At 43.8% G+C, this 22813-nt stretch overlaps 1 protein-coding gene across 1 annotated transcript; it reads left to right on the forward strand.

The window, feature by feature from the left end:
• The first annotated feature begins 4052 nt into the window (after window positions 1-4052).
• LOC117047297 (2-acylglycerol O-acyltransferase 1-like) lies at window positions 4053-22712 on the forward strand. Its single transcript, XM_033150253.1, has 6 exons — window positions 4053-4330; window positions 13538-13716; window positions 14738-14942; window positions 16912-17086; window positions 18307-18506; window positions 22512-22712. Exons 1-6 carry the CDS (start codon window positions 4237-4239, stop codon window positions 22664-22666), a joined length of 1008 nt encoding a protein of 335 aa, XP_033006144.1. The 5' UTR covers window positions 4053-4236; the 3' UTR covers window positions 22667-22712.
• Window positions 22713-22813: the final 101 nt, after the last annotated feature.

Below are 22813 nucleotides of genomic sequence, written 5' to 3' on the forward strand. Positions count from 1 at the left end.
GCTGTCTAAATCAGTGCCTGATTCGCGCCGCGGCGCTCCGATTTCTCCCAGCTCGCTCGGCTCACTCAAGGGCATACATAGGCTGTCATGAAGATAGTCGAGGGGCTAGATCATTATTGAGGCGCCTTCATTAGCAGATGGGAATTCGCCTGCTTTTTGGGTGACCTTTGATCAGGCAAGATGAAGATAACTAAATATCATAATGTTTGCATCAGCAACACTCTCTGCCCATAGACTTACGTAGGGTTAGAAGAGAAATAACAACCCCCACACCTTCGTCTTCCGGACTCATTTAGTTCCGCCGCCTGCAAGCGAGGCAACGTGTCTGTCTCTGCGTGCAAATGTATAGAGCGAACCGGATCTGCATTTAGCTGCGTGCTGGCTGCGGGGCAGAGTGCTGTGAGGGGGCGAGGGAGTTGTTAATTTAACTTTGTTGTTTTATTTTTGGCGGAACTTTATGCATTTGTTGTCTTTGTACCCCAGTGTGTTTGTGGGGTGGTTACAGATGATTGACAGAGTGCGGTCCTAGGCATGTCTGTGGGAAGGAAGCCCCATCGAGTTCAGTGGTGCTTACTCCCAGGCAAGTGGGCAAAGCTGTGCAGCCTGAGACACATGGATACAGTTAGCAAACTGAATTCACGTGAAACGTCTCTATATCCTGTTATATTTGGGCAGGCCGCAGGCCTGGTCGTCCTCTTATATACCTGCTGGGATTGACAAGTCATCTGACCCTCACCTGAATCTCATAGCTCTCGGGTAGCTGCCTCTGATCAGTTATCATTCAACTCTTGGGGAAAATAATTAGCATCACACATATGTGCCTGGAAGTTGCCAAACCAATTAACCAACCAGAAGGATTACTGTTAGTAGCACCAGTTTTCCTATAACTTGATATTGCTGGATAGTTTTGATCAACTGCAAAAGCATTTTTAGTTTGCTTTCTGTTGCCACACTGGAACGTTTCTTTATTAGTGCAACTTTGTTTTGTATGATTCCTTGCAAATGAAGGAAAAGAACTTTTATGCTTGTATACGTTGATAATATAATTTTGGTTACTGAGGACAAACAAGATTGTACAAAAACAAGATTGGGTGCAGGCCATGCTGTAGTGTAGTGCTTATGCGACTGTGAATAAAAGGTGGCTGGGCTCATTGTCTCAGGGTTTGGGGGGAAGAGGTGACAAAACTGATTTCCAATAAGTGCCCCCCTTTATTTCCATAACAAGTCCTTGAGTCTGTACTCTGAATGGTGACATCAGGGACCTAGAAGGTGCAGGGCTTGTCAGTCCAACCCCTACACCGTCTCATCAGGGCTGACCTTAAGGCAATTGGAGCAATTTGGCCAACTTGGGCCCCACGGGCCGCTCCTAAGGGGGCCCCTGCACCAAGGCAATCTAGATGGATTTTATTTATATCTATAAGATTTTGCAGACTTTGGGTGTGAACTGGGGCCCTACAAAAAAAAAAAAAAAAACCAAGTTGCACCCCACTGCTTCAAATTGGGCCCCATTGGGTAGCCCTGAGTCTAATAGTTGCTGGTCCTGAGTTGCCCTGCCCTTGCATGAAGTCTTGGGTTTGCAATTTTGGGAGAGGGGAGACTGCGGCACTGGAGAGTAGGCAGGCTGGCAAGGCCCCCTAGATTTAGAGGCCCAAGTTGTCCTGCCCTCACATGAAGTCTTGGGGAGCGGGGGGGGGGGGCTGGCAAGGCCCCCTAGATTTAGAGGCCCTAGGCTTCAGCCTACTTAGCCTATACATAAATCTGGCACTGATTAAATCCCAGCCTGTAGTTTCAAGGAATGGCCGGCAGATGGCAATACAGTAATAAGGAAAGCAAATATTTATTCTTGATCTGCTATTTTTGGACAAATGGATGGATGGATTTCACTCCTCTCTTTCTGCATGTGCCATTCCCAAAAGGTTCTCTCTTGCGGGATAAGGGACCTCTACACCTATAAAGCAGGATAGGGGGGACCCAGGGGCGTAGGAAGCCTCTGTGCTGCCCGGGGCAGCGGCGGCGCGGAGGCACCCCCCTGGGGGAGGGGCATGACGCACGTGGATGCCACTGAAAGGGGGAAAGGGGGAAGCTTGCCCTTTTCCCCCTTTCCGCGGCCTTTTTTCTGTGTGAGGGGCAGGCCAGCGAGGAGGGGGCGTCACGCTTGTCTCTGGCATGACACCCCCTCCTCGCTGGCCCACCCCCACCAAAAAAACCGCTGGGAGGGGGGAAAGGTAAGCAGAGCAGGCATGTTCAAGTGCCTGCTTTGCCTCCCCCTTTCCCCCTTCCAGTGGCTTTTTTTCTGTGCGAGGGGCAGGCCAGCGAGGAGGGGGTGTCATGCCAGTGACAAGCGTGATGCCTCCTCCTCGCTGGCCCGCCCTTCGCACCGAAAAATAGCTGCTGGAAGGGGGAAGGGGGCATGGCCCCGTTCGGGGCCCGCCCAGCGGGGCGGGGCGAGCCGGCCAGAGTGTCACCTCCCCTTCCCTGGAACACGGAGCGGGACGCCCACCCCCCGCCCCCTTGCTACGCCCCTGGGGGGACCATAATTTGCAACCGGCTTCTCACCTCTCTCCTCTTGTCAGAACCATCCCAATCCCTTCAACCTCTCCTCCTCCTCCCTCAGCTGCGCTCTAGGATTGCAGAGGGGGAGAAGCTCTGCTTTCCCTGGACTCCAACTCTCCTTCCCAGACACTCAGCTTGCCGCCCGACCCTGGTTCCCCGTGCCACTGGCACCACAGGGTAGGGACATGCCTGGGGAGAGGAATATTCCCTTTGAAATAAGGGAAATTTAAGGGATATAAAAAAATCAGGGATAGCAGCGAGAAACGCCTTGGAATAAGGGAGTTTCCTGCAAAAAAAGGGAGACCTGACAGTTATGGTCCAGTCTTTTCAGCTATTTTATTGGAGAGGGCAAACGGACCTTGGCCCCAGGAGTTGGCTCCTATGATATGGTTTTATACAAGGCCAATCAATATACTGTACTTGCAAGGGGAAATTTGCACCTGAACATTGTCCAATTAAAAATTGTCCCCAAGACCCATGTCACTGGTCACCATTAACACCAAGCCTCCTAAGCCCAGCTCAAATGGCCAGTCAATGCTAAGATGTCCAGGAGAACCAATCTGGTCACCCCACCACCATTCCATTCTGTGGTGTAAGTCATCCTCAGGAATGACAAAGGGCAAATCCTCATGATACTTTCAAAGCACAGTCAACAGACATTTAACACACTTGACTCCCCCTCTGAAGACTCTTGGAAACTAGAATCCCCCCATCGCAGAACTACAATTCCCAGCATCTTTAACGAACCACAATTCCCAGGATTCTTTGTCGGGGGGAGAAGCCATGTTTAAATGCATCTGCCCTTTCAAGGCTGTTTCCTTGAACCGGCGGCTTCACACGAATAAGAGACACTTTTGTATTTTCTGCAGCTGTAATCGACGCCCCTGAAGCAAATTACATTTGCAGACCGATTATTGGATCTTTGAACTAAGAGACGGCTTATTGCATGGGGGAGCCAGAAAAGAGCGCGGGGCGGGGCGGAGAGCTGCGCCCAGCAAGTAACTCACTCCATCCCGTTGTTGGGATTAAATGAAAAACACTTTTCAGTTACAAATGATAGCAATGGATAAACTGATTTTATTTATTTATTTTTAAGGCTTAAACGGGCTTACTGGGACGCTAACTGCCTCGAAAGCAACAGGGCTTTCCTTACTTACAATAAGGACTTCAGGGAAGATGTGTTTCGAGTGGATCATGTGGCAGTGTGAAATGGATCGGAGATCTAAGAAAGCCCTCCCAACTTAGTTTGTGCATGTTGTGCCGCGTATGGCACGACACGCGGCCCACTCCCCTTCCTCGGCCACAGGCTCCCCCTCCCCACGAGCAACACCGCCTCCGAGGGGCTCCTTCGGGGCTGCCGCCACTTTCCGCGACCGGCCCAAGGAAGCAGCGCTCTCCTTGCTCCCTGCCGGCAGCCAGGGCGGATCCTAGGCGCCGGGGAAGGCGCGGACCGAGGCGCAAAGCTCTCGTCTATGTCTCCAACTGTCGCCGCGCCGGCATGGCAGGAATCGTGCCGGCGAGCCCCGCCTCGGGATCTCCAAACTTGGAAGGGGCGATGGGCTCTCTCCACTGGCCAGGCGCAGCCCGGCCCGCGAGGAGGACCCACCCCGGGGGAGGCGAGAAGCCGCGCTCGCCGTTGCCCTTTGGGCGCCTTCTGGCGTGAAGCCTCTTCGGCGGCGCGCCATGAAGGTCGAGTTCGCCCCGCTCAACATCCCCCTGGAGAGGAGGCTGCAGACGGCCGCCGTGTTTCAATGGGTCTTCTCATTCCTGCTGCTAGGTAAGCGCCCTCTCCCGCCTTTCGGGAGGTTGTTTTTGGGTTAGGGCGCATCTACGCGCCCGATCCTCGCCAAGCTTCACTTGGACGTAAACAAAAACGGACCTCGCAGTAAACAAACGTGTTCGCGACGTAGGCTAGTGAAAAACTTGCTTTTCTGAGAATAAGCCTGGTTGAAGCTGGGAATTATGGAGTTGGAAGGGGTCACGAGGCACATGCCCATATAATGAAAGAATCTTTTTGCCCAAGTGGGACTCGAACCCACACCCTGAGATTAAGTACCGACTGAGCTATCCCAGCTGTCGAAGGGTATGTATATACGATCGGGCTATAATGGAATTCTGTGCAGGCAGTTCAGCAAGTTTTACTTCTGAGTAAACATGCATAGGATGGGGCAGGATTCGATCTCAGACACGGTGCAAATTGACTCGCAAGTAAATCTCGCCGAGCTGAGGCTCAGTCCTAAACAGCTATGCTATAAGCCTGCTGCTGGCTTACTAAAGAGTAAGTCGCATTGAAACAAAGTGGGATTTAGGAAACCTGAGCTGTCTGGCTGTTGGCTTGCAGTTCTAAACGCGTTTGCTAGGAAAGAAACCCCATCTCACTTGATGTGGCTTACTGCAGAGTAAGGCAGCAAGCCCGTGCACACGTCTTTGTGACGAAATCCCCATTTAAAGCAGTGGGGTTTGCTTCAGAGTAAAAGTGCTTTAAGCTCAGACTGCACCATCTAGAAACAGGCAAGATGCGTTCAGTGTCCCACGTGGGAATTTGGAAAACTGCCTACTGGAACTTTATACATTTGCGATGAGCTTTGCGCGCTCTCGCGGAAAGGATGCGATGGCTCTAGGATTCTAAGAGAGCAATCCTATGCGGCAGAAGCTGGCGGAAAGCAGTGTTAAGTGCTACCTCGTAAGTCACGTGACTGAGCTGAATAGGGTCAGGCTCCAATTTAAGTCCCTCCTCTCTGGTCCCACACCCAGAATGCCCCTTTTTGGAAGTTGCATTTGGCCTCACTTCAACTGCCTGAACTGGGATGAGAAAATTATGCCAGCATACAATTGCCCCCTAAGTAATTGATAACTGCCTGACTTTAGGACTCTTCTGTGACGTACTAGAAACAGTACTAGACGTACTGAAATATTTGGTTAGTGTATATATGTGTGTGTGTGTAGGATGGTAATTTGTAACAGGAGAAACTAATCTTGCAAATTAGAATATGGAGAAGAGGCACAGTCAAAGAGATACCAAAGTTATTGTGCCAGTATAATCAGATGCAGCTATTTGGGGGAGAAGGAAAGAAAAATAATACTACAGTAGCGCCATGGTGAAGTGCTACAGTATAACCCATGCCCTACTCCTTAAACCTGAATGATGAACAGAAATGGCATTAAGAAAGGTATGCTTAAAAAACAACAACCATGCAAAACAAATATTTATTGTTCCTTCATTGAGATGGTTGTGCAGGGTTTCAGTAGCCAAGCCTTCCTCCTCTCCCCTATAAAAACATAACATAACCATAACGAGTGGCTACTAGTCAGCCCATTATCCATCGGAAATGACCTTCTAAGATCCTTCACCATAACTGTCGAGCCATTTGTTACAGCAAACTGCAGTCAGGGCTTCAATTTTCCAACCAAATCTTGGTTCGCTGAGACTTCTTGGTTGTTAAAAAAAAAAAAAAGCTTTAACCACAGTTTAGCTGTAATTTTTAAGTTTTTGTGTGAATTACCATAGATTGCTCGATGCTGTACTACTAACTGAAAACAGGGCAAAGAGGAGTTACTAAAAATAGCCATACCAACCAGTGCAGAGTTTTATATACAACCATTCAGATAGTCTCCAGTTTACTGCTTGGACCAACAAAATCTGCACAGCCCACCTGTGACTTGAAAAAGCTGTCTTTCTGAAAGCACTTCCTTTGATGTGAAAGAAAACTTTTCCAAAGCCACAAGTTTGCTTTGTGAGCTACCCTGCACTTTTTGGAAAACTAGGCTAGACATTTTTCTAAATAAAGTCCATGAAAAAGAATGGAAGGGAGAATAAACTTGGGTCACTCTTGGCTGTGCCTGCACCACCAGAGTTTTTAAGAACTAAAAATAAGCCTGCTGGATCAGGCAAATGGTTCATCTAGTCTGTGGTGTAGTGGTTAAGAGCGGTAGACTCGTTATCTGGGGAACCGGGTTCGTGTCTCCACTCCTCCACATGCAGCTGCTGGGTGACCTTGGGCTAGTCACACTTCTCTGAAGTCTCTCAGCCCCACTCACCTCACAGAGTGTTTGTTGTGGGGGAGGAAGGGAAAGGAGAACGTTAGCCGCTTTGAGACTCCTTCGGGTAGTGAAAAGCGGGATATCAAATCCAAACTCTTCTTCTTCTTCTTCTTCTAGTCTAGCATTCTGTTCTCACAGTGGCCAACCAGATGCATTGTGGGAAGCTTGCAAGCTAGATGTGAGCACAACAGTACTCTGCCCACCTGCAATTTGCAACAACTGGTATTCAGAGGCATAATGCCTCGGTCTGTAGTGGTAGAGCATAGTCATCATAGATTATAGCTATTGATAGCCTTGGTTTATAGCTGTTGAAATAGTTCTTCTGAAGTCTCTTGCTTAAAAGATTCCAACAAAGGGTGCTGGTGATGACTGAGGTTTTTTTGAGGACACAAAATGTCAACACAATATGCTAAAACTGTTTTGTATATATAGGAAATTAAGATTTGTACATTTCCTTCTGAGAAGCTACAATCTTTGCCAATATGAGTTATGTGCAGCTGTTCAGTTTCGCAATCCTAAACCCATTGATGTGGGAGTAAGTCCTACCAGTTTCAGAAAATACCACTTCCAATTGAATGTATTTACGATTACTGCCATTGCAAAACAAGAAATGCAACCAATTTCCTAAGCATAAACAAATAAAGCAAAACTCAGCAGGATAGGTTACTAGGTCACTATTACATATGGAAGCAACATGAAAACAACTAATTAGTGGTTTTATTAAATGTACAATACTCCCTCAGCAGGATAGCAATAAAGGCTGATTAACTGCTTCATGCTCTGAATTGCATCCTTCATTGAAGTGAAGCACTGGACATTTGGCAATTCAGTTGAGGAAGTTTGAAGTACGATTTGTGCATTCTTTGTCGGTGAGGATGAATTGACTTTCTGTCATTCCATCCAATGCTCTGACAGCTCCTAAACCATTTATTATTTATTAATAGAAGCTAGAGGCACAGCCTCGGACAAGTGTTTCCTGCTTAATCCAATTAGTGCAATAATGTTTTGTTTGCTGAACACCCAGCGCGGATTAAGCAAAGGGGAGACAACTTGCTTCAGTGCAATGACTTTGTGTGGTGCTTTTCCGTTAGGTTTTTCTTTTATGCATTAGATCCCAAATGATGTCGTGCCTATGTTGCATGTCTGACTGGAGTCAGGCTGTTTAGATGAGGAGCTATACAAATAAGCCAAACTGGAAGTCTGGCTCCAAGCGCTTGCTTTCATGTATGTTGCCGTTCCATACAGTTGAAAATAGGGATGTTGTCTGAATGCCAACACCGCTCTCTCCATCGCTGCTCATTGCTGAAAGCACTGCAATGACACCTCCTGCCCTGTAACAGAAGCACAGTTATCTTCTTTTTAAACCTAGGGAATCTCTAATCTCACGATGAATCTGCTTGCATATGCCATCTAACACAAAAAGTGGGTATTGAAGTGCAAATAAATGTTGCAGTGTGTTGGGCTCCCTATTCAGGATTCCAGTTGCTCCGTTCTTTTCCACCACCCTGAGCAGTTCACTGAGCACACTTGGGCTGGATCTAGACACATCGAAGAAGCATTTCAGTTAAACGCATTGCAAACTTTGTATTAGAAATCGGGTTAGCAAAAATGGAACTCCACAGCGCCTTCTGGTGTCACAGTGTTAGACTACACAAACAATGCATATAAAGTGATTTTTCTTTGCCAATGTAGCTGAGTCCTTGGTCCTCCTAGTTCTGTTTGTGAATCACTCCACTTCCTAGGCTTTCCCCCTGAACACTGCAGGGTCCCCAACCCACTATCTTCTTCTTGTCCATGGATGTTGCTGTTTTTGGCTACGAAAGCAACAGCAATCACAATCTGAACATCAGAAATAGAGGAGATTGTATATATTTATTATATGGATAAACACTTACAGCAGGAATGGAAGTGAAGCTGATGCTCTTCTGTGAACTGCCCACTTTTTATTTTTATTTAAAGGGAATCCTCAAAATTGTTGCCAAATACCCCGAGACACCGTTGTTGTTGTTGTTGTTGTTGTCAGAATCATAGAATCATAGAGTTGGAAGAGACCACAAGGGCCATCCAGTCCCACCTCCTGCCAAGCAGGAAACACCATCAAAGCATTCCTGACAGATGGCTGTCAAGCCTCTGCTTAAAGACCTCCAAAGAAGGAGACTCCACCATACTTCTTGGCAGTAAATTCCACTGCCGAACAGCTCTCCCTGTCAGGAAGTTCTTCCTAATGTTTAGGTGGAATCTTCTTTCTTGTAGTTTGAATCCATTGCTCCGTGTCCGCTTCTCTGGAGCAGCAGAAAACAACCTTTCACCCTCCTCTATATGGCATCCTCTTATATATTTGAACATGGCTATCATATCACCCCTTAACCTTCTCTTCTCCAGGCTAAACATACCCAGCTCCCTAAGCCGTTCCACATAAGGCATTGTTTCCAGGCCTTTGACCATTTTGATTGCCCTCTTCTGGACACGTTCCAGCTTGTCAGTATCCTTCTTGAACTGTGGTGCCCAGAACGTGACACAGTATTCCAGGTGAGGTCTGACCAGAGCAGAATATAGTGGTACTATTACTTCCCTTGATCTAGACGCTATACTCCTATTGATGCAGCCCAGAATTGCATTGGCTTTTTTAGCTGCTGCATCACACTGTTGACTCATGTCAAGTTTGGGTCTACCAAGACTCCTAGATCCTTTTCACATGTACTGCTCTCAAGCCAGGTGTCACCCATCCTGTATTTGTGCCTTTCATTTTTTTTTGCCCAAGTTTAGTACTTTACATTTCTCCTTGTTAAAATTCATCTTGTTTGCTTTGGCCCAGTTCTCTAATCTGTTAAGGTCATTTTGAAGTGTGATCCTGTCCTTTGTTGTTGTTGTTGTTGTTGTTACCGGGAACAGGTTCTGGAATCCACAGAGGGTGCAAAGTTCATAATCATAGCAACATATATTAAGGACTTTGCAAGGCTGTCATCTGGTGGTTAGTCTAGTATTCAGCAGGGAGTAACAAACTCTGGTTCAGGTGAAGGAATTGCAAGATCTAGGCCTAGGGAGCACACATGTAAACACACTGGAATCCTTGAGCTTTTCTTTCCTTATAGACAGCTTGCTGTAACACACAGTGCATCTAAAGTGGTTGTGTTTTTGGTTCCCTAACCCACAGCCCTCAGAATATCCTTAGGGAGTCTGAAAAAGTTTCCCCACTGCTGCTCCTAGGTCATGTGGGGTATTTTCTTTCAGTCTCATTTCCTCATTGGCCATTAATGTGTCACCTATGGCCCTGTTTCCTTCTAGCCACCCTGTTTCCCCATGGGACATAAAAGCAGTTGCAAACCTCTTTTGTAAAGAGAAAAAACCCTGCCCAAACCACAAGATATTTGTGCCCTGCCCTCAGTTTCATTTGTGCTAGAGGTGAAACCCAGCAGAGGGATAACTTAGAATGCATTTTCAGTAATAAGCCTCTGTCTTGGAATATATGACGGAAAGTGCCTCTGGTCATGGGAAACACATTTAGCTTGTGTACACATTTAAAGCACCCCCATTCCAATTGAATCGTGGGAATTGTAGTTTTCCCCTTCACAGAGCTACAATTCCCAGAACCCTTAACAAACTACCCTCTCCATCTCCCATTTTATCCTCACAACAACCCTGTGAGGTACACAGAGATTGTGACTGGTCCAAGGCCACCTGCTTAGATTCATGGGTTATAGTAGGGGTTTGACCCCTGGGGAAAGCCCAAGCCTGCAACCGGGGTAGGAGAAATCATACATGTGGAGAAAGTCAGAGATAAATTGAACAAGAAGGTGCAGGAACTAAACTGAAATTAAATGCAAACAAGAGTGGTGGTCTAGCTCAGGGGTAGGCTACCCAGGGGCGTCGCTAGGGGGGTGCGGTGGGGGCGGTACGCCCCCGGGCGACAGGGGCGACAAGCGGCGGGTGGGGGCGACAAGCGGCGGGTGGGGGTGACAAGCGGCGCCCCTCCCGCCACTCCCCAGGCAACGCCGGTCACCCCGGGAGCAGCAGCGCTGCACGGATGGGGTGCTCCCTCGGCCGTGCGCTGTTGCTCCCGGGGCGACCGGAGCGAGCGGCGGCGCATGGGGGTGACAAGCGGCAACCCCTCCCGCCATTCCCAAGCGCTGCCGCTCCCTCCGTCACCCCAGGAGCAACAGCGCACGGCCGAGGGAGCACCCCATCCGTGCAGCGCTGCTGCTCCCGGGGTGACCGGCAGCGTGGGGAGTGGCAGGAGGGGCCGGCGCTTGTCAGCCCCACGCGCTGCCACTGGCTCCGTCCCCCCGGGAGCAGCAGCGCACGGTGTGTGCGGTGCTGCTGCTCCTGGGGCAACGGAGCGAACGGCGGCACGTGGGGGGGACAAGAGGCAGCCCCTCCCACCATTCCCACGCGCTGCCGCTCCCTCCGTCACCCTGGGAGCGGCAGCGCACGGCCCGACGACGGAGTGCGCCTGCACGCGCAGGCGCACTCTGTCATCGGATCGCCGCTTCCACAGCCTCCTTTTGAGCCGGAGAGCTTAAAAGCGAGCTCTTCGGCTTAAAAGAGGGCTGCAGAAGCGGCGCCGGCACCCCCGGAAACGCCCTGGGGGCGGAGCGTCATGACGTCACAATGTGATGTCACGACGCCCCGCCCCCGGGGCGTTTCCTTTGCCGCCCCGGGTACCGCGGAGCCTTACTCCGCCACTGAGGCTACCTAAGGCCCAGGGGCCAGATGCGGCCCATTTGCCTTCTCAATCCAGCCTGTGGACAGTCTGGGAATCAGCGTGTTTTCACATGAGTAGAATGTGTCCTTTTATTTAAAATGCATCTCTGGGTTATTTGTGGGGCATAGGAATCCCCCCCTCAAAAAAAAAATAGTCCAGCCCACCACATGGTCTGAGGGATGGTGGACCGGCCCATGGCTGGAAAAGGTTGCTGATCCCTGATCTAGCTCATTCTGGATGGGGCTGGTGGGAGTTCTAGTCTAAATGACTGACCATTTACTCTTTCAGGTCTATAACATTGCTCAGAGTGACATGCAGAGATTGACCAGTTGAACTGCCTGTGTCACTGTGTTGCCTTTCACCAAAAATATGTTGTTGTCCAAGGTTTATGTAACTTGGTCATCAACTTCCTTTTAATCAAAGCCGCTTAAGAACTCTCTCATGTGTGGGTGTGTTAGCTTGAACCTTAGTGTTTCTGAGATCATTTGGCTTCTTACCCTAAGGAAAGCAAGGATGCAAATCTCAGGGTAAGCCCTTGGTTAGAACGAAAGCAAACCTATCCTATCAGCTTTTGTTGCTATCGGGACTTTGTGGCGCTGGCAGCCTTTGTGAAGTCTTTGAATAGCCCTGCCAGGTACTAGTCATCAAACTTTGTGTGACTTTCATACCTCAAGGTCATGTTGATGTTAAGCCATGTGGAATCCTGCCAAGGAGCTGAAAGGGTAGTAATTCTGTCAAGCCAAGTGAGACTATATTGAGTCATTGTCATGTCAGGAACTTGCTCGGCCACAAATGGAATATGTACATCTCGCCTTTTCGAAGAAGTTGCTAATCTTTGCTGCAAGACACTTGTAATACAAGAACTCGTGACCACTTGCTTGATAAATCAAGAGGAAAGTTTATCATAACTGTCCTCTCCCCTGAAATGTTCTTGGAATGCCTTTGCTTTAAATTCTGCAAGTACATGGGATTATTGTGCAGGCTCTAAATCTGTTAAAGTTTGGCACTGGGAGAAGACTCTCTCTTTTGAAAGTGTGTTACTCAAGAAAGGTCTGGCTTTCCATGTCTTTCACTCTTCCCATTCCTTTCTGTCTCCTTGTCTCTTGCCAAATAATTTCTAAATTGTGTCGGATTATGCATTTTGGATACAAGCTATATTACGGGAAACAAATGTATTTGATTTGGATGAGAAACAAAATTCAGAGTTTAAAAATAACAAAAAGTTTGGCTTTAGACAATTTCTTCTCAAGTTCATTTCCCTTAAAATGGTGAATTCCTATACATGCGCGTCTACTTAGAAATATGTTCCATTGATTTAAACGAGTTTGCCGCTAAGTGAATTGATGTAGGATTGAAAGCAAATGGGGCTTACTTCTGAGTAGGCATGAACAGAACAGTACTGTTGGCTGGCTATTTTTCTGAAGCTCTTGTTTGCTGTATCTGCCACTGTCGTGTTAGCCCTACTCAGCCCCTGACAGCTGCATATTGACTGTGAACATCTGAAAAATGACTTTTGCATCTATTCATGTATACATGTCAGGTTTAGAATAATTTATCATTAGTGTGGTTGAAAGGTTCCTTTTTGTTCCCAAAGCCAAACATATAAATTATTGCTCAGCTTCAGCTTGAAAATATCATGGAATTGTAGTACCAAACCACATATTCTCAGCAAAATGATTAATATTTATCATTTTAAATTATCCAAGGCAGGACATTATGCCTCCGTGCTCTGATTTCTGGTTTTATCAGGCAGAATGACAAAAATGAAACGAAATAAAGGAGAAGTCTTTGAAAGGGCAACATAAAAACCCCAGCATTTGATGAAGGATTTCAAAGGGTATATATTGTTTAAATTACTTACTTACTTACTTACTTATATCTCTCTGTTTCACATACTGATATAACAGTGGCAACCTTAGGCATGGGAATGCAAAGAATAGGATAGAACCCTCCACTGCTGTCAACAGCAATATGGCAGTGTTACGAGTTTTGGGGGCAGGGAGCAGGTTGTATGTCAGAGTTGAGAGCAGAGAGTTGCAGAGAAGCAAAGCAGCAAGCTGGTGTGGCTGTGGGGGGAGCACCCTTCATGGATTAGGTACATGGAGAAAACCCTCATGAGGCTACTGTTGGCCAGCCATAGGGATCACGATGAGGAAGGAGAAGAAAATGGCAAGGAGGTAAGATTATGAGTTGCATTAATCATTTCAATTGTTTTGTGTTTTTTCTGTGTGTGTGTTTTAGCACAATGCTGCTGTGGAATCTTCATGATATTTGTATTTGGAGATTACTGGTTTATCTCGGCTTTTTATGCACTCTGGCTCTACCTTGACTGGGAAACCCCCCAAACTGGGGGGCGAAGATCCAAGTGGGTCAGAAACTGGACTGTGTGGAGATACTTTAAGGAATACTTTCCAATTCATGTGAGTGAAATATTTTGCAGTGAAAGTCAATGCGTTTGTGTGCACACGCTTGTGAACTCTGTGTATGTCCCAGAGCACAAAGGGAAAAGCCAATGTAGTTTGCATCTCGTTAGGATTCCACTTCCGTTTTGTTCCATTATTATTCCTGTGCTGAAATTTTGCACGTTTGGATGGCCAATGTGAAGAGGCCATCACAGAAACATGGCCACACGTTGCACTAAACCAGTGTTTTTCAACCTTTTTTGGGCAAGGGCACACTTGTTTTATGAAAAAAATCACGAGGCACACCACCATTAGAAAATGTTAAAAAATTTAACTCTGTGCCTATATTGACTATATATAAAGTAATTCTCTTGAATAGGAATCAAATAAACACAATTTTTCCCACGGCACACCAGGCAACATCTCGCGGCACACTAGTGTGCCGCGGAACAGTGGTTGAAAAACACTGCACTAAACAACGGCTGAGCATGACATTATGGTCCTACATAAGCCTTGGGCTTTGCACACTCCCCTCCTGTCCACCAATGTGACTGGAAGAAATGGTTTTGAAAGCTTTCAATCCTTTTCTTGCTTAATGACAGCTTGCTATGGAATCCTAACAAACCAACTATGGTTGGCCTGAAACAGCTTGAGCACAACAGGACTTATTTCCGAGTAACTGTGCATAGATTGCATTATAACACTATGGAGCTGAGATCTCTGTGTCTATATACTCTACAAGTTCTACTTCCATTTCTTATTTTTAACCCAAACTGAGGTCTCTTCCAGAGAACCTGTTCTTTGAGCAATCTTTCTGATTTGTGGGTGTGGAGGTTATGCAACACGGCATCAAGAGAGTGTTACCCCACACTTTCCAGAGCATTTCCCCATAACTTTCCATCTTGTCAAAATGTCTGGGGGGAGCAGGTTTGTTGTGCAAAAGCAATAATTATCTGTCATTGTGGGATCTGAATTGGCCAGTATGTAATTGCCAGTCAACTTTTAAATTAAGAGTGAACTTACTGAGCCTTTATTTCAGCTCATAAAAACCTCAGATTTGGATCCAAGCCAAAACTACCTCTTTGGGTTTCATCCTCATGGCGTCCTTGTCGCTGGAGCTTTTGGAAACTTTTGCACAGAATACACAGGTTTTAAGAAGTTATTCCCTGGTCTGACTCCATACCTACACATCTTGCCTTTCTGGTTCAGGTGTCCTTTTTTCAGAGACTATATTATGTGTGCAGGTAAGCAGTAAACCCTAGTAATTCAGATGTGTCTGGGTTCTTTTTTTTTAAATGAAATTGATGTATTATTTTTTTAATGCCACCCTACCTGATTTCCAAAGCAACCGAGCACAGTTAGCAAATCAGATAATAACGGTGGGCTGTATTTAACATATCACTAAGGAGAATGTTCTGCCAGTTTCAGGAGTTTTCCTTGTGCAGCAGAACATTATTCCCCTCTGCTACCCTCGTACACCACCTAAATCTGCTCTGGGTTTCCCCGCAACCCTCCAGAGCTGTTTGAGGGATGGTGCAGAGTAGATGTAGGGGAGATGTAGTGCATCTTGTTGCACTAGCAATAATCCTTGTGCTAGTTCAACTGTTTAGTTGAATGCTGCCCACTAGAAAAGCAAATAACCACCCCAAATTAAATCCAGCCCCCGTGTCAACATGAGGAAAACCAAAATACAAGTCACAAAGATTCAGAACTGTAGAACAGCCGTCAGAAATGGAGCTAGCAAAAAGATCATTCACCAAAGGCCTTTTCGAAAAGCCATGTCTTCACCAGCCATTTGAAGTGATGTAACGCTTTCACCTGGCACAATTTGTTCACCTCGTAAAGTACAGGTAAGCTCTGGGACGTGGCATGATTCTCACAGCCCTATTCAGGTGTTCTCCATCTTCTGATAAACAGCATTCCACATCACCAGATTATGCAGAAAGAGGAGACTCCACTCTAGACATGTGCTCCTCAGTGTCTGGGTAGTGAGAGGGCAGGGGGTCGCAGGTGGGGATGAAGGATTTAGCTTCATTCACCCCCTCACATGATTATTACCGGTAATTGCATGAGCAGTGCACGTATAAGCTAAACAAGCTATAGCTTAGGGCCCCACTCTTTTGGGGGCCCCCCCCAAAAAATTAAAGGGAAAATAAAACTGAATGTACATTTCCAAAATATAAGATAAAAAACAAATAAAATAAAACCTACACACAGCAACAGTGTTTTGTGTTGTGTAGGCTCCTATGATGTAAGTAATGGGCCCCGCCTGCTAGCCTGCTCTCTAAAATATCACTGGTTAGATACCTATTAGGTCCATAAATTTCCATATAACATATATTCAACACAAAAAGCAGCAACAAATTGTTGTTGACAAAGGACAGCTGGAATATTAAGGGCCCCATTACCTTCAGTAGCTTAGGGTCTCATCAAACACTAATCTGGCCCTGTGCATGAGGGGGAGACACCCAACCAGGGGGTCATCAAATTCAGTAATAACAGCATGTAGGCTTTACTGTTTCATAAGTTAACAGTAGTTTGTTACAGAGCATATATAATAAATAATTGGATATCCAATAAGATGAATCCACCATCTTTTGAGTTAGCTTAAAGAAAGGATGTAAGAGCAGAACATTGAAATCTAGTCAGAGTATTAATAGCAACTAAATGGTGTACTCCCATAATTCCTGCAGAACAAAAATGGTTTCAGTAAAATTTGTTTTCTTGCTACAGTGACAGAATTAATGGAGCTGGTATGCTTAAGGGAAGGTAGACCAAGAAATGAGCAATTTGAGAGTCAGTGGGCCCCTTTTAAGTACATGAAATGAGAAGCTCGGTCAATTTTTTTAAAAAGCTTTCCCCACTGCTATAATATTCAATTAAATAATTTTATCATTTATGTTGCAGGTATTTAAATAAACTGTAATATGAGTTTTTAGAAAATATATTTATATTTGTCTTATAATTCATTAAGGGCACAATCTTAATACAGGATTATTTTGAAATAAACGGTAAATTAGTGACTATTAGATTGCATTATGTAATATGTCATTTGTAGACAGTTTGCATGTTTATAATAAAGAATTAACTACTGTACAGAGCACAAATTTAACTTCAGCAGATTTTTTTCATTCCACCTGAGTAATGGTTTCCATGCAACGCAGATCGGTTGATTAGGTATTCTGTTATTTATTTATTTATTTACACTTTCAGGGCTGGTTTCAGCATCCAAGAAGAGTGTGTCTCATGTGCTCAGCCATGAAGGTGGTGGAAATGTTGCTGTGATTGTAATTGGAGGAGCAGAGGAGTCTTTAGATGCCCGTCCTGGAAGCTTAACTCTTAGCATCCTCAAAAGGAAAGGGTTCATTAAGGTGGCTTTGAAACATGGGTAAGTTCCATGTGTAGACCTCGTCCATTAAGAATAAAGTGGTAACACACAAGACATTAACTGGGAATCTAGAAAACCTGTCATTGAAAAAGATGGAATGTAGGTACCCAAAACATGAAATGGACTACTTGACAGTATTCTATAGGTATATCTTGTTGTTGGCCACCGTCTGTCTCAGGAGACAATGGAGGAGTGTGTTTTTGGGGGTGAAGTCAAATGGCTGGAGAATTACAGTGCTGTAGAGACTGATATGAGATAGACAAGTCTTGTTGTGCTGCTGCAGATGCACCATGGCGTTTCTTCTCCCTGTGGTCCTCCCCAGCAGTCATCCCTCCTCTGGTCACTGCTGCGGATACACAACCCGTCTGTCTGTCTGTCTGTCTGTCTGTCTGTGTGTCTGTCTCTAGCACTGCAGTTGTCTGCAAGGCATTCTCCAACTTTTGCAATGCATTTCCCTAGCCAAGTAACATCATAGTACGAAAGCACACCTGCTGTGCCACATTGTGCGTTGACATGCATTACATTAAGGGAAATGGCTAGAGAAAATTGCATACAAAATCTGTCAATTTCTGTTCTCTCCGTTTCTCATTTCCCCCCACCTTCAATTCAGTTCTCCATATTTCTGCAGCAATCTGTGACTTTTTTAAATCATCATGAAAATTCATCAGCCTTTTAATGTGAATTTCTCCTAATACATTTATGTATGGAGTTTCAACTTTTGCAAACAATTTCTCCTAATATAACACATTTTTGTATGTTGTTTTCACTACTATATTATCCCCCCACCCCCACCCCTGCCAATATGTGCCTTTTTGTAAATGTTGGTTGGAGAACTGCATCTCAGAATTTGGATAAATGCAAATTATGAAGAATTCTCACATTGTTTTGGAAAGTGAGAAAGAAAGCCCTAGATGTATGGCATCTGCTTAGAGTTACTGGACTACCCATTGGACTAACCTTGATTAGTCTTGGACTAAATTGCATTTAGTTGTGTAAATGGAGGCTTAGTCCTATTGCCTGTTGAGCTTTTCCTAGGAGGCAGTAGGTTGCAACATGAATTTTTAAAAACAACTACCTGGCACCTACAGTGTAATTTCATGAACATGGTAGGTCTGAATGTTTCCGTATGTGCCAAAGTTATTTAGCTGCCTTTAAATGGGTATACTTGTCAACCCATTGACGTGAATTATGTCAACTGCGTTGTTGCTTTTCTCTGGCAGGGCTCAACTGGTCCCAGTGTTTTCTTTTGGGGAAAATGAACTGTTCAAACAAGTTGCAAACCCAAAAGGATCGAGGCTCAGAACATTGCAAGAGAAACTGCAGAAGATTATGGGGTTTGCATTGCCTTTGTTTCACGGCAGAGGAATCTTTCAATATAGCTTTGGCGTGATGCCTTACAGGAAACCTGTTCACACTATTGGTAAGTTCTTTTTGCAACATTTGATCTCCTATGCACATGTTTAATATACAAATCTGTGGCAAGAAATAGTAGCCGCTTAGCCTTGCAAATGGTTCCATATACCATCTAAGCACCAAATGCAGAAGAGGAGGAAGTTTGAAATAAGCATTTGTCTCTTTCCTGATCTTTTATTTATAGGTTTCCTTCTCTCCCCCTGCCTTTGACTGTGTTGTTTTTATATGTAGCTCATAGAATTTGTCAGCAGAAAATAATCTACATAACATGCTTCAATGCATACTTTATTACCCACATCCCTATGTTGTATGGTCGGTGTGGTATGTTGTGTTAAGAACATCATAAGATCCTTTGTGGATCAGACCAAATGTGTTTTAACTATTATTTCCATTTATATACTGCTCTTCTTACAAGATCCCAGAGCAATTCACAATTAAAATACAAACCAAACAACTGCAACAACAAATAAAATAAAATAAAATAAGATGATATATTAAAATCACCAAAGCTCTCTTGTAACTTCAATACAGCAGTCAGATAATAAATACTTTGATTGCATATGCAATAAAACACTGACAACTGGGAAACTCTGGCCCACGCGCGCTCCAATTGGAGAACAGCCTTTACCAAAGTTGTCATGGACTTTGAAGATGCTCAAACTCAGGATGAAAGGGAGAAACATGCTAAGAGGAAGGCACGTTTGGCAAACCCTCACCATGATCAACTCCCACCAGGAAACCTATGTCCCCAACGTGGAAGGACATGTGAATCCAGAATTGGCCTCCACAGTCACTTACAGACTCACTGTTAAGACCGTGTTCATGGAAGACAATCTTACTCGGCTATGAGTGATCGCCAAAGGACCCCACCCTGTGCATGACTTCCAGTCAACTCAGCTATAATTTCTTTCTGTTTCTCCTCTTTCTTTCTTCTAACACACTATTATTCCAATTTCTCGTTTATTTACAGTTCCCCTTTGTTGTCTAACTTATTTAATATCCAATAGTTGTAACGGAACTTGTTCATTATAATAGGAGATTTAACTTTTCAACATAATTTTTCAAGTATCCTCTGAACCCTTTCCAATCTTTGTCTGCCCTTTCTTTTGTGGTCCTTCCAATTTCTTCCATTATTTTAGACATATTGTGATATTCTAGAAGTTTGGCGAGCCATTCTGTTTTTGTTGGGATTGCTCCACTTTTCCAATTTTTTGCTATCAGTAACCTTGCGGCTACTGTTGCATATAAGTATAATGTTTTATCTTCCTTCTTTAAACTGCCTGGTACTATTCCCAGTAGGAAACCTTCTGGTGTTTTTTTAAAAGAGTATTTAAACATTCTTTTCATCTCGTTATATACAGTTTCCCAAAATCGGACTATGTTGGGGCAATTCCACCATATGTGTATCATGGTGCCTTTTCCTGCATTGCATCGCCAGCAGACATCTCCGCAGTTTTTATTTATTTTGGCTATTTTTTCTGGTGTTAAGTACCACCTGTGTTGTATTTTCAAATAATTTTCTTTCAATATATTACATCTAGTAAAATTCATATCTTCTTTCCATAATTTTTCCCATTGCTCTAACATAATATTCTTTCCAATATCTATTGCCCATTTAATCATTGATTCTTTAACTAATTCATCCTTTGTCTCCCATTCTAACAACAAATTATATAATTTGGATATATTTTTTGAAGTTTCTTGTAATAAATATTTGCTAAATTTAGAAGTTCCTTTTTCAAATCCTATTTTTTTTATCTTTTTGTAATCTGTATTTAATTTGGGTGTACTGAAACCAATCTGTAATATATGCCTTTATTTCCTCATAATCTTTTAACTTTAATACAGCATTTTCTTCTTCTAATACATCTTTATAAGTGTTGGAAGGTGGTGGGTAGAGTGTGATGAAGATAAGGAAAGTATGATGGAGTGTTTGGTTTTTAAGATGTTGAAAAATGTCTGTAGGTTGTGTATGTTTCGTCAGAAATATGTGTATGTATTATAATTTGAAACATTAAAATAAAGCATTTTTATTTGAAGTTTATTTGAAAAAAAAAAGTGATCGCCAAAGGAGGAGGAGGACTTGGAGCAGAGAGATTTGGGTTTCTACTGTACTCAACCAAGAAGCCCACTGGGTGCACTTCAGTGATTGTGGGTCCCATTATATCCCAGCATGATTACAGATCCCATTAACTTTCAGCTGAACTTACTACCGGTATATAGGATAATTATGAAAATAAAATGGAATAATCCCCATGCATGTCTCCTTGAGCTCCTAATAATTAATAATTTTAAAATGTCCACTTACATTCCCATTTGGTTATCTACGAAAACCAGGTTATTGCAGGAGTTTGATAATATGTTGAGCGGTTTGTACTTTTTCTATATTGCATTCCACCATTCCTGTACTTTGCGTAGTTTTCAAATGGCAAACTTCTAGCAACACACCATATTCTTGAGGTCTTGTGCAAGTATTATGTCAGCTACTTTAAAATGTAAACAGAACCATAAGATATGTTCTAACCACTTTTGTCAGGAGTGAAGAGAGGACTGAAAACCACTTCTGGCTCAACTTTTAAGAGAAGTGCTCTTCTAAAAAGTGGCGTTTTGCTTGCTGCAGTATGATATGCCACAGAATATGTTGAGAGGTAGATTTGCATTTGTAAATACAAGTTAGAGATCATTAGAGGAGGTGTAGGAGAGAGGGGAAGAGGCTAAGAAAAGAATGAATGCTAATTGCAAAAACACTGGAACCTAAAAGAGTGCTTAATTTAAACTCTGACCAATGCATGAGCCTTTTAGGGTGGAGCAGGTTCCAGGTGCTGATTCAACCTGTTGCTTTATGAAAGTGATTTAAAAAAGCAAGAAAGAAATCATTAAGAAATACAAACAATGCATGGTGGGTGTGATTGAACAAAATAACTAACTTTTGGAAACCGGAAAGTATACAAGAACAATTGCAACAAAGACACATTCATAACTGTTAAACAAGAACACAAGGAGATCAATTGGCATACTGGTGATTTTAGACTGTGAATGTCTAGGTAAGTATAAGGACAAATTCTATGATGTTTTGTATGCCTTTGTATCTTTGAGTACAGTACTTGTAAACATATCCCATATAATATGTGTCCAAAATTTACAAACTAGTTCTAGGTTTAGATGACACAATAAAGAAACAGGTTGTTCAGATAGCAGCAGTCATTTGATTATGAATATTAAGGAAAATGTGCCCATTTTACTAGCCCAATAAAGTACTTGCATTCCTTAATAGGCAGTTGCCTGTAATTAACAGAGCTACAGCAGAAGTCCTTCCCACTTGCAAATTTATTTTCTTTGGGCATATTGAACCACTAATCTGTTTTCAGAATGGCTTCCTTTCGGCAAAAGAATCTGTATGTGAGACTGTTTGGAAAAGCAGTTCATTGGATGTAAACCACTTTGATTTAAAAAACAAAAGCAAAACAACAATCAAGTAGTATATAATTCTTTAAAATAAATAAATTAAAATTTGGAATGGCCACCTTCACTTTTCATATGACCATTCATTTTGTTTGTTTTCACTTGCAAATTGATATTGCCATTCATACTGTATGTGTATGAAGAAGTGTTGCAGGCAGCCTCGTTGTATAGATCTTTGTTAACAGCTTCTGATGAAGTGGTGACACTGATACTGCCAATTTCGCCAATATTGCATCCTTGGACATTGCTGTTGCTCTGCAGTGCTAAGATCACACAGAACCATTTTTGAAAAATGGATTCAGGAAAACAACATAGTAAAGAGTATCCACATGCCTCAGTGTGAGTGGTATTGAAAAACCGATGGGTATATATTCCTACTGTCCACATTTGACAAGGTCATTTGTGATGCTCTGCTAATGCAGGAAAGTTTAGAATTTGGATAGCTCTAGAGGTCCCTTACAATTTATGAAAGATCATTAGATATTTGGATCAGAGCAATTACACAGATGACTCTCACTGGGGTTTTCTTATTTTGTTTTTGATTTTGCAGTTGGGAACCCTATTGCTGTGAAACAGCATCTGAATCCCACCGTTGAAGAAATTAATCAACTCCATGAGAAATATCTGCAGGAACTCCAGGAGTTATTTGACAAAAACAAAGAAAAGTACGGGATATCAGAGCACACATCTCTCACATTTACCTAAATGCAGGTTCAAGTACAGGGAGAATCTGATTCAGAAGAGTTGCTTGCTGGTGCAAAAATTATATTCCACCGACTTTGAGAAGAAATGCTTTAAAAGTCTCAGTCCTCCCCTAACAGGGGTTTTAACAGATCGTACTTTTCAGAGAAA

The sequence above is a fragment of the Lacerta agilis genome, chromosome 5, assembly GCF_009819535.1.
Source record: "Lacerta agilis isolate rLacAgi1 chromosome 5, rLacAgi1.pri, whole genome shotgun sequence".
NCBI classification, from domain to species: Eukaryota; Metazoa; Chordata; class Lepidosauria; order Squamata; family Lacertidae; genus Lacerta; species Lacerta agilis.

Coding starts and splice junctions, on each gene's coding strand:
- LOC117047297 (XM_033150253.1), top strand. CDS start 4,237: ATGAAGGTCGAGTTCGCCCCGCTCAACATCCCCCTGGAGAGGAGGCTG. Junction 4,331..13,537: donor CTTCTCATTCCTGCTGCTAG/GTAAGCGCCCTC, acceptor TGTGTGTTTTAG/CACAATGCTGCTGTGGAATC. Junction 13,717..14,737: donor AGGAATACTTTCCAATTCAT/GTGAGTGAAATA, acceptor CCTTTATTTCAG/CTCATAAAAACCTCAGATTT.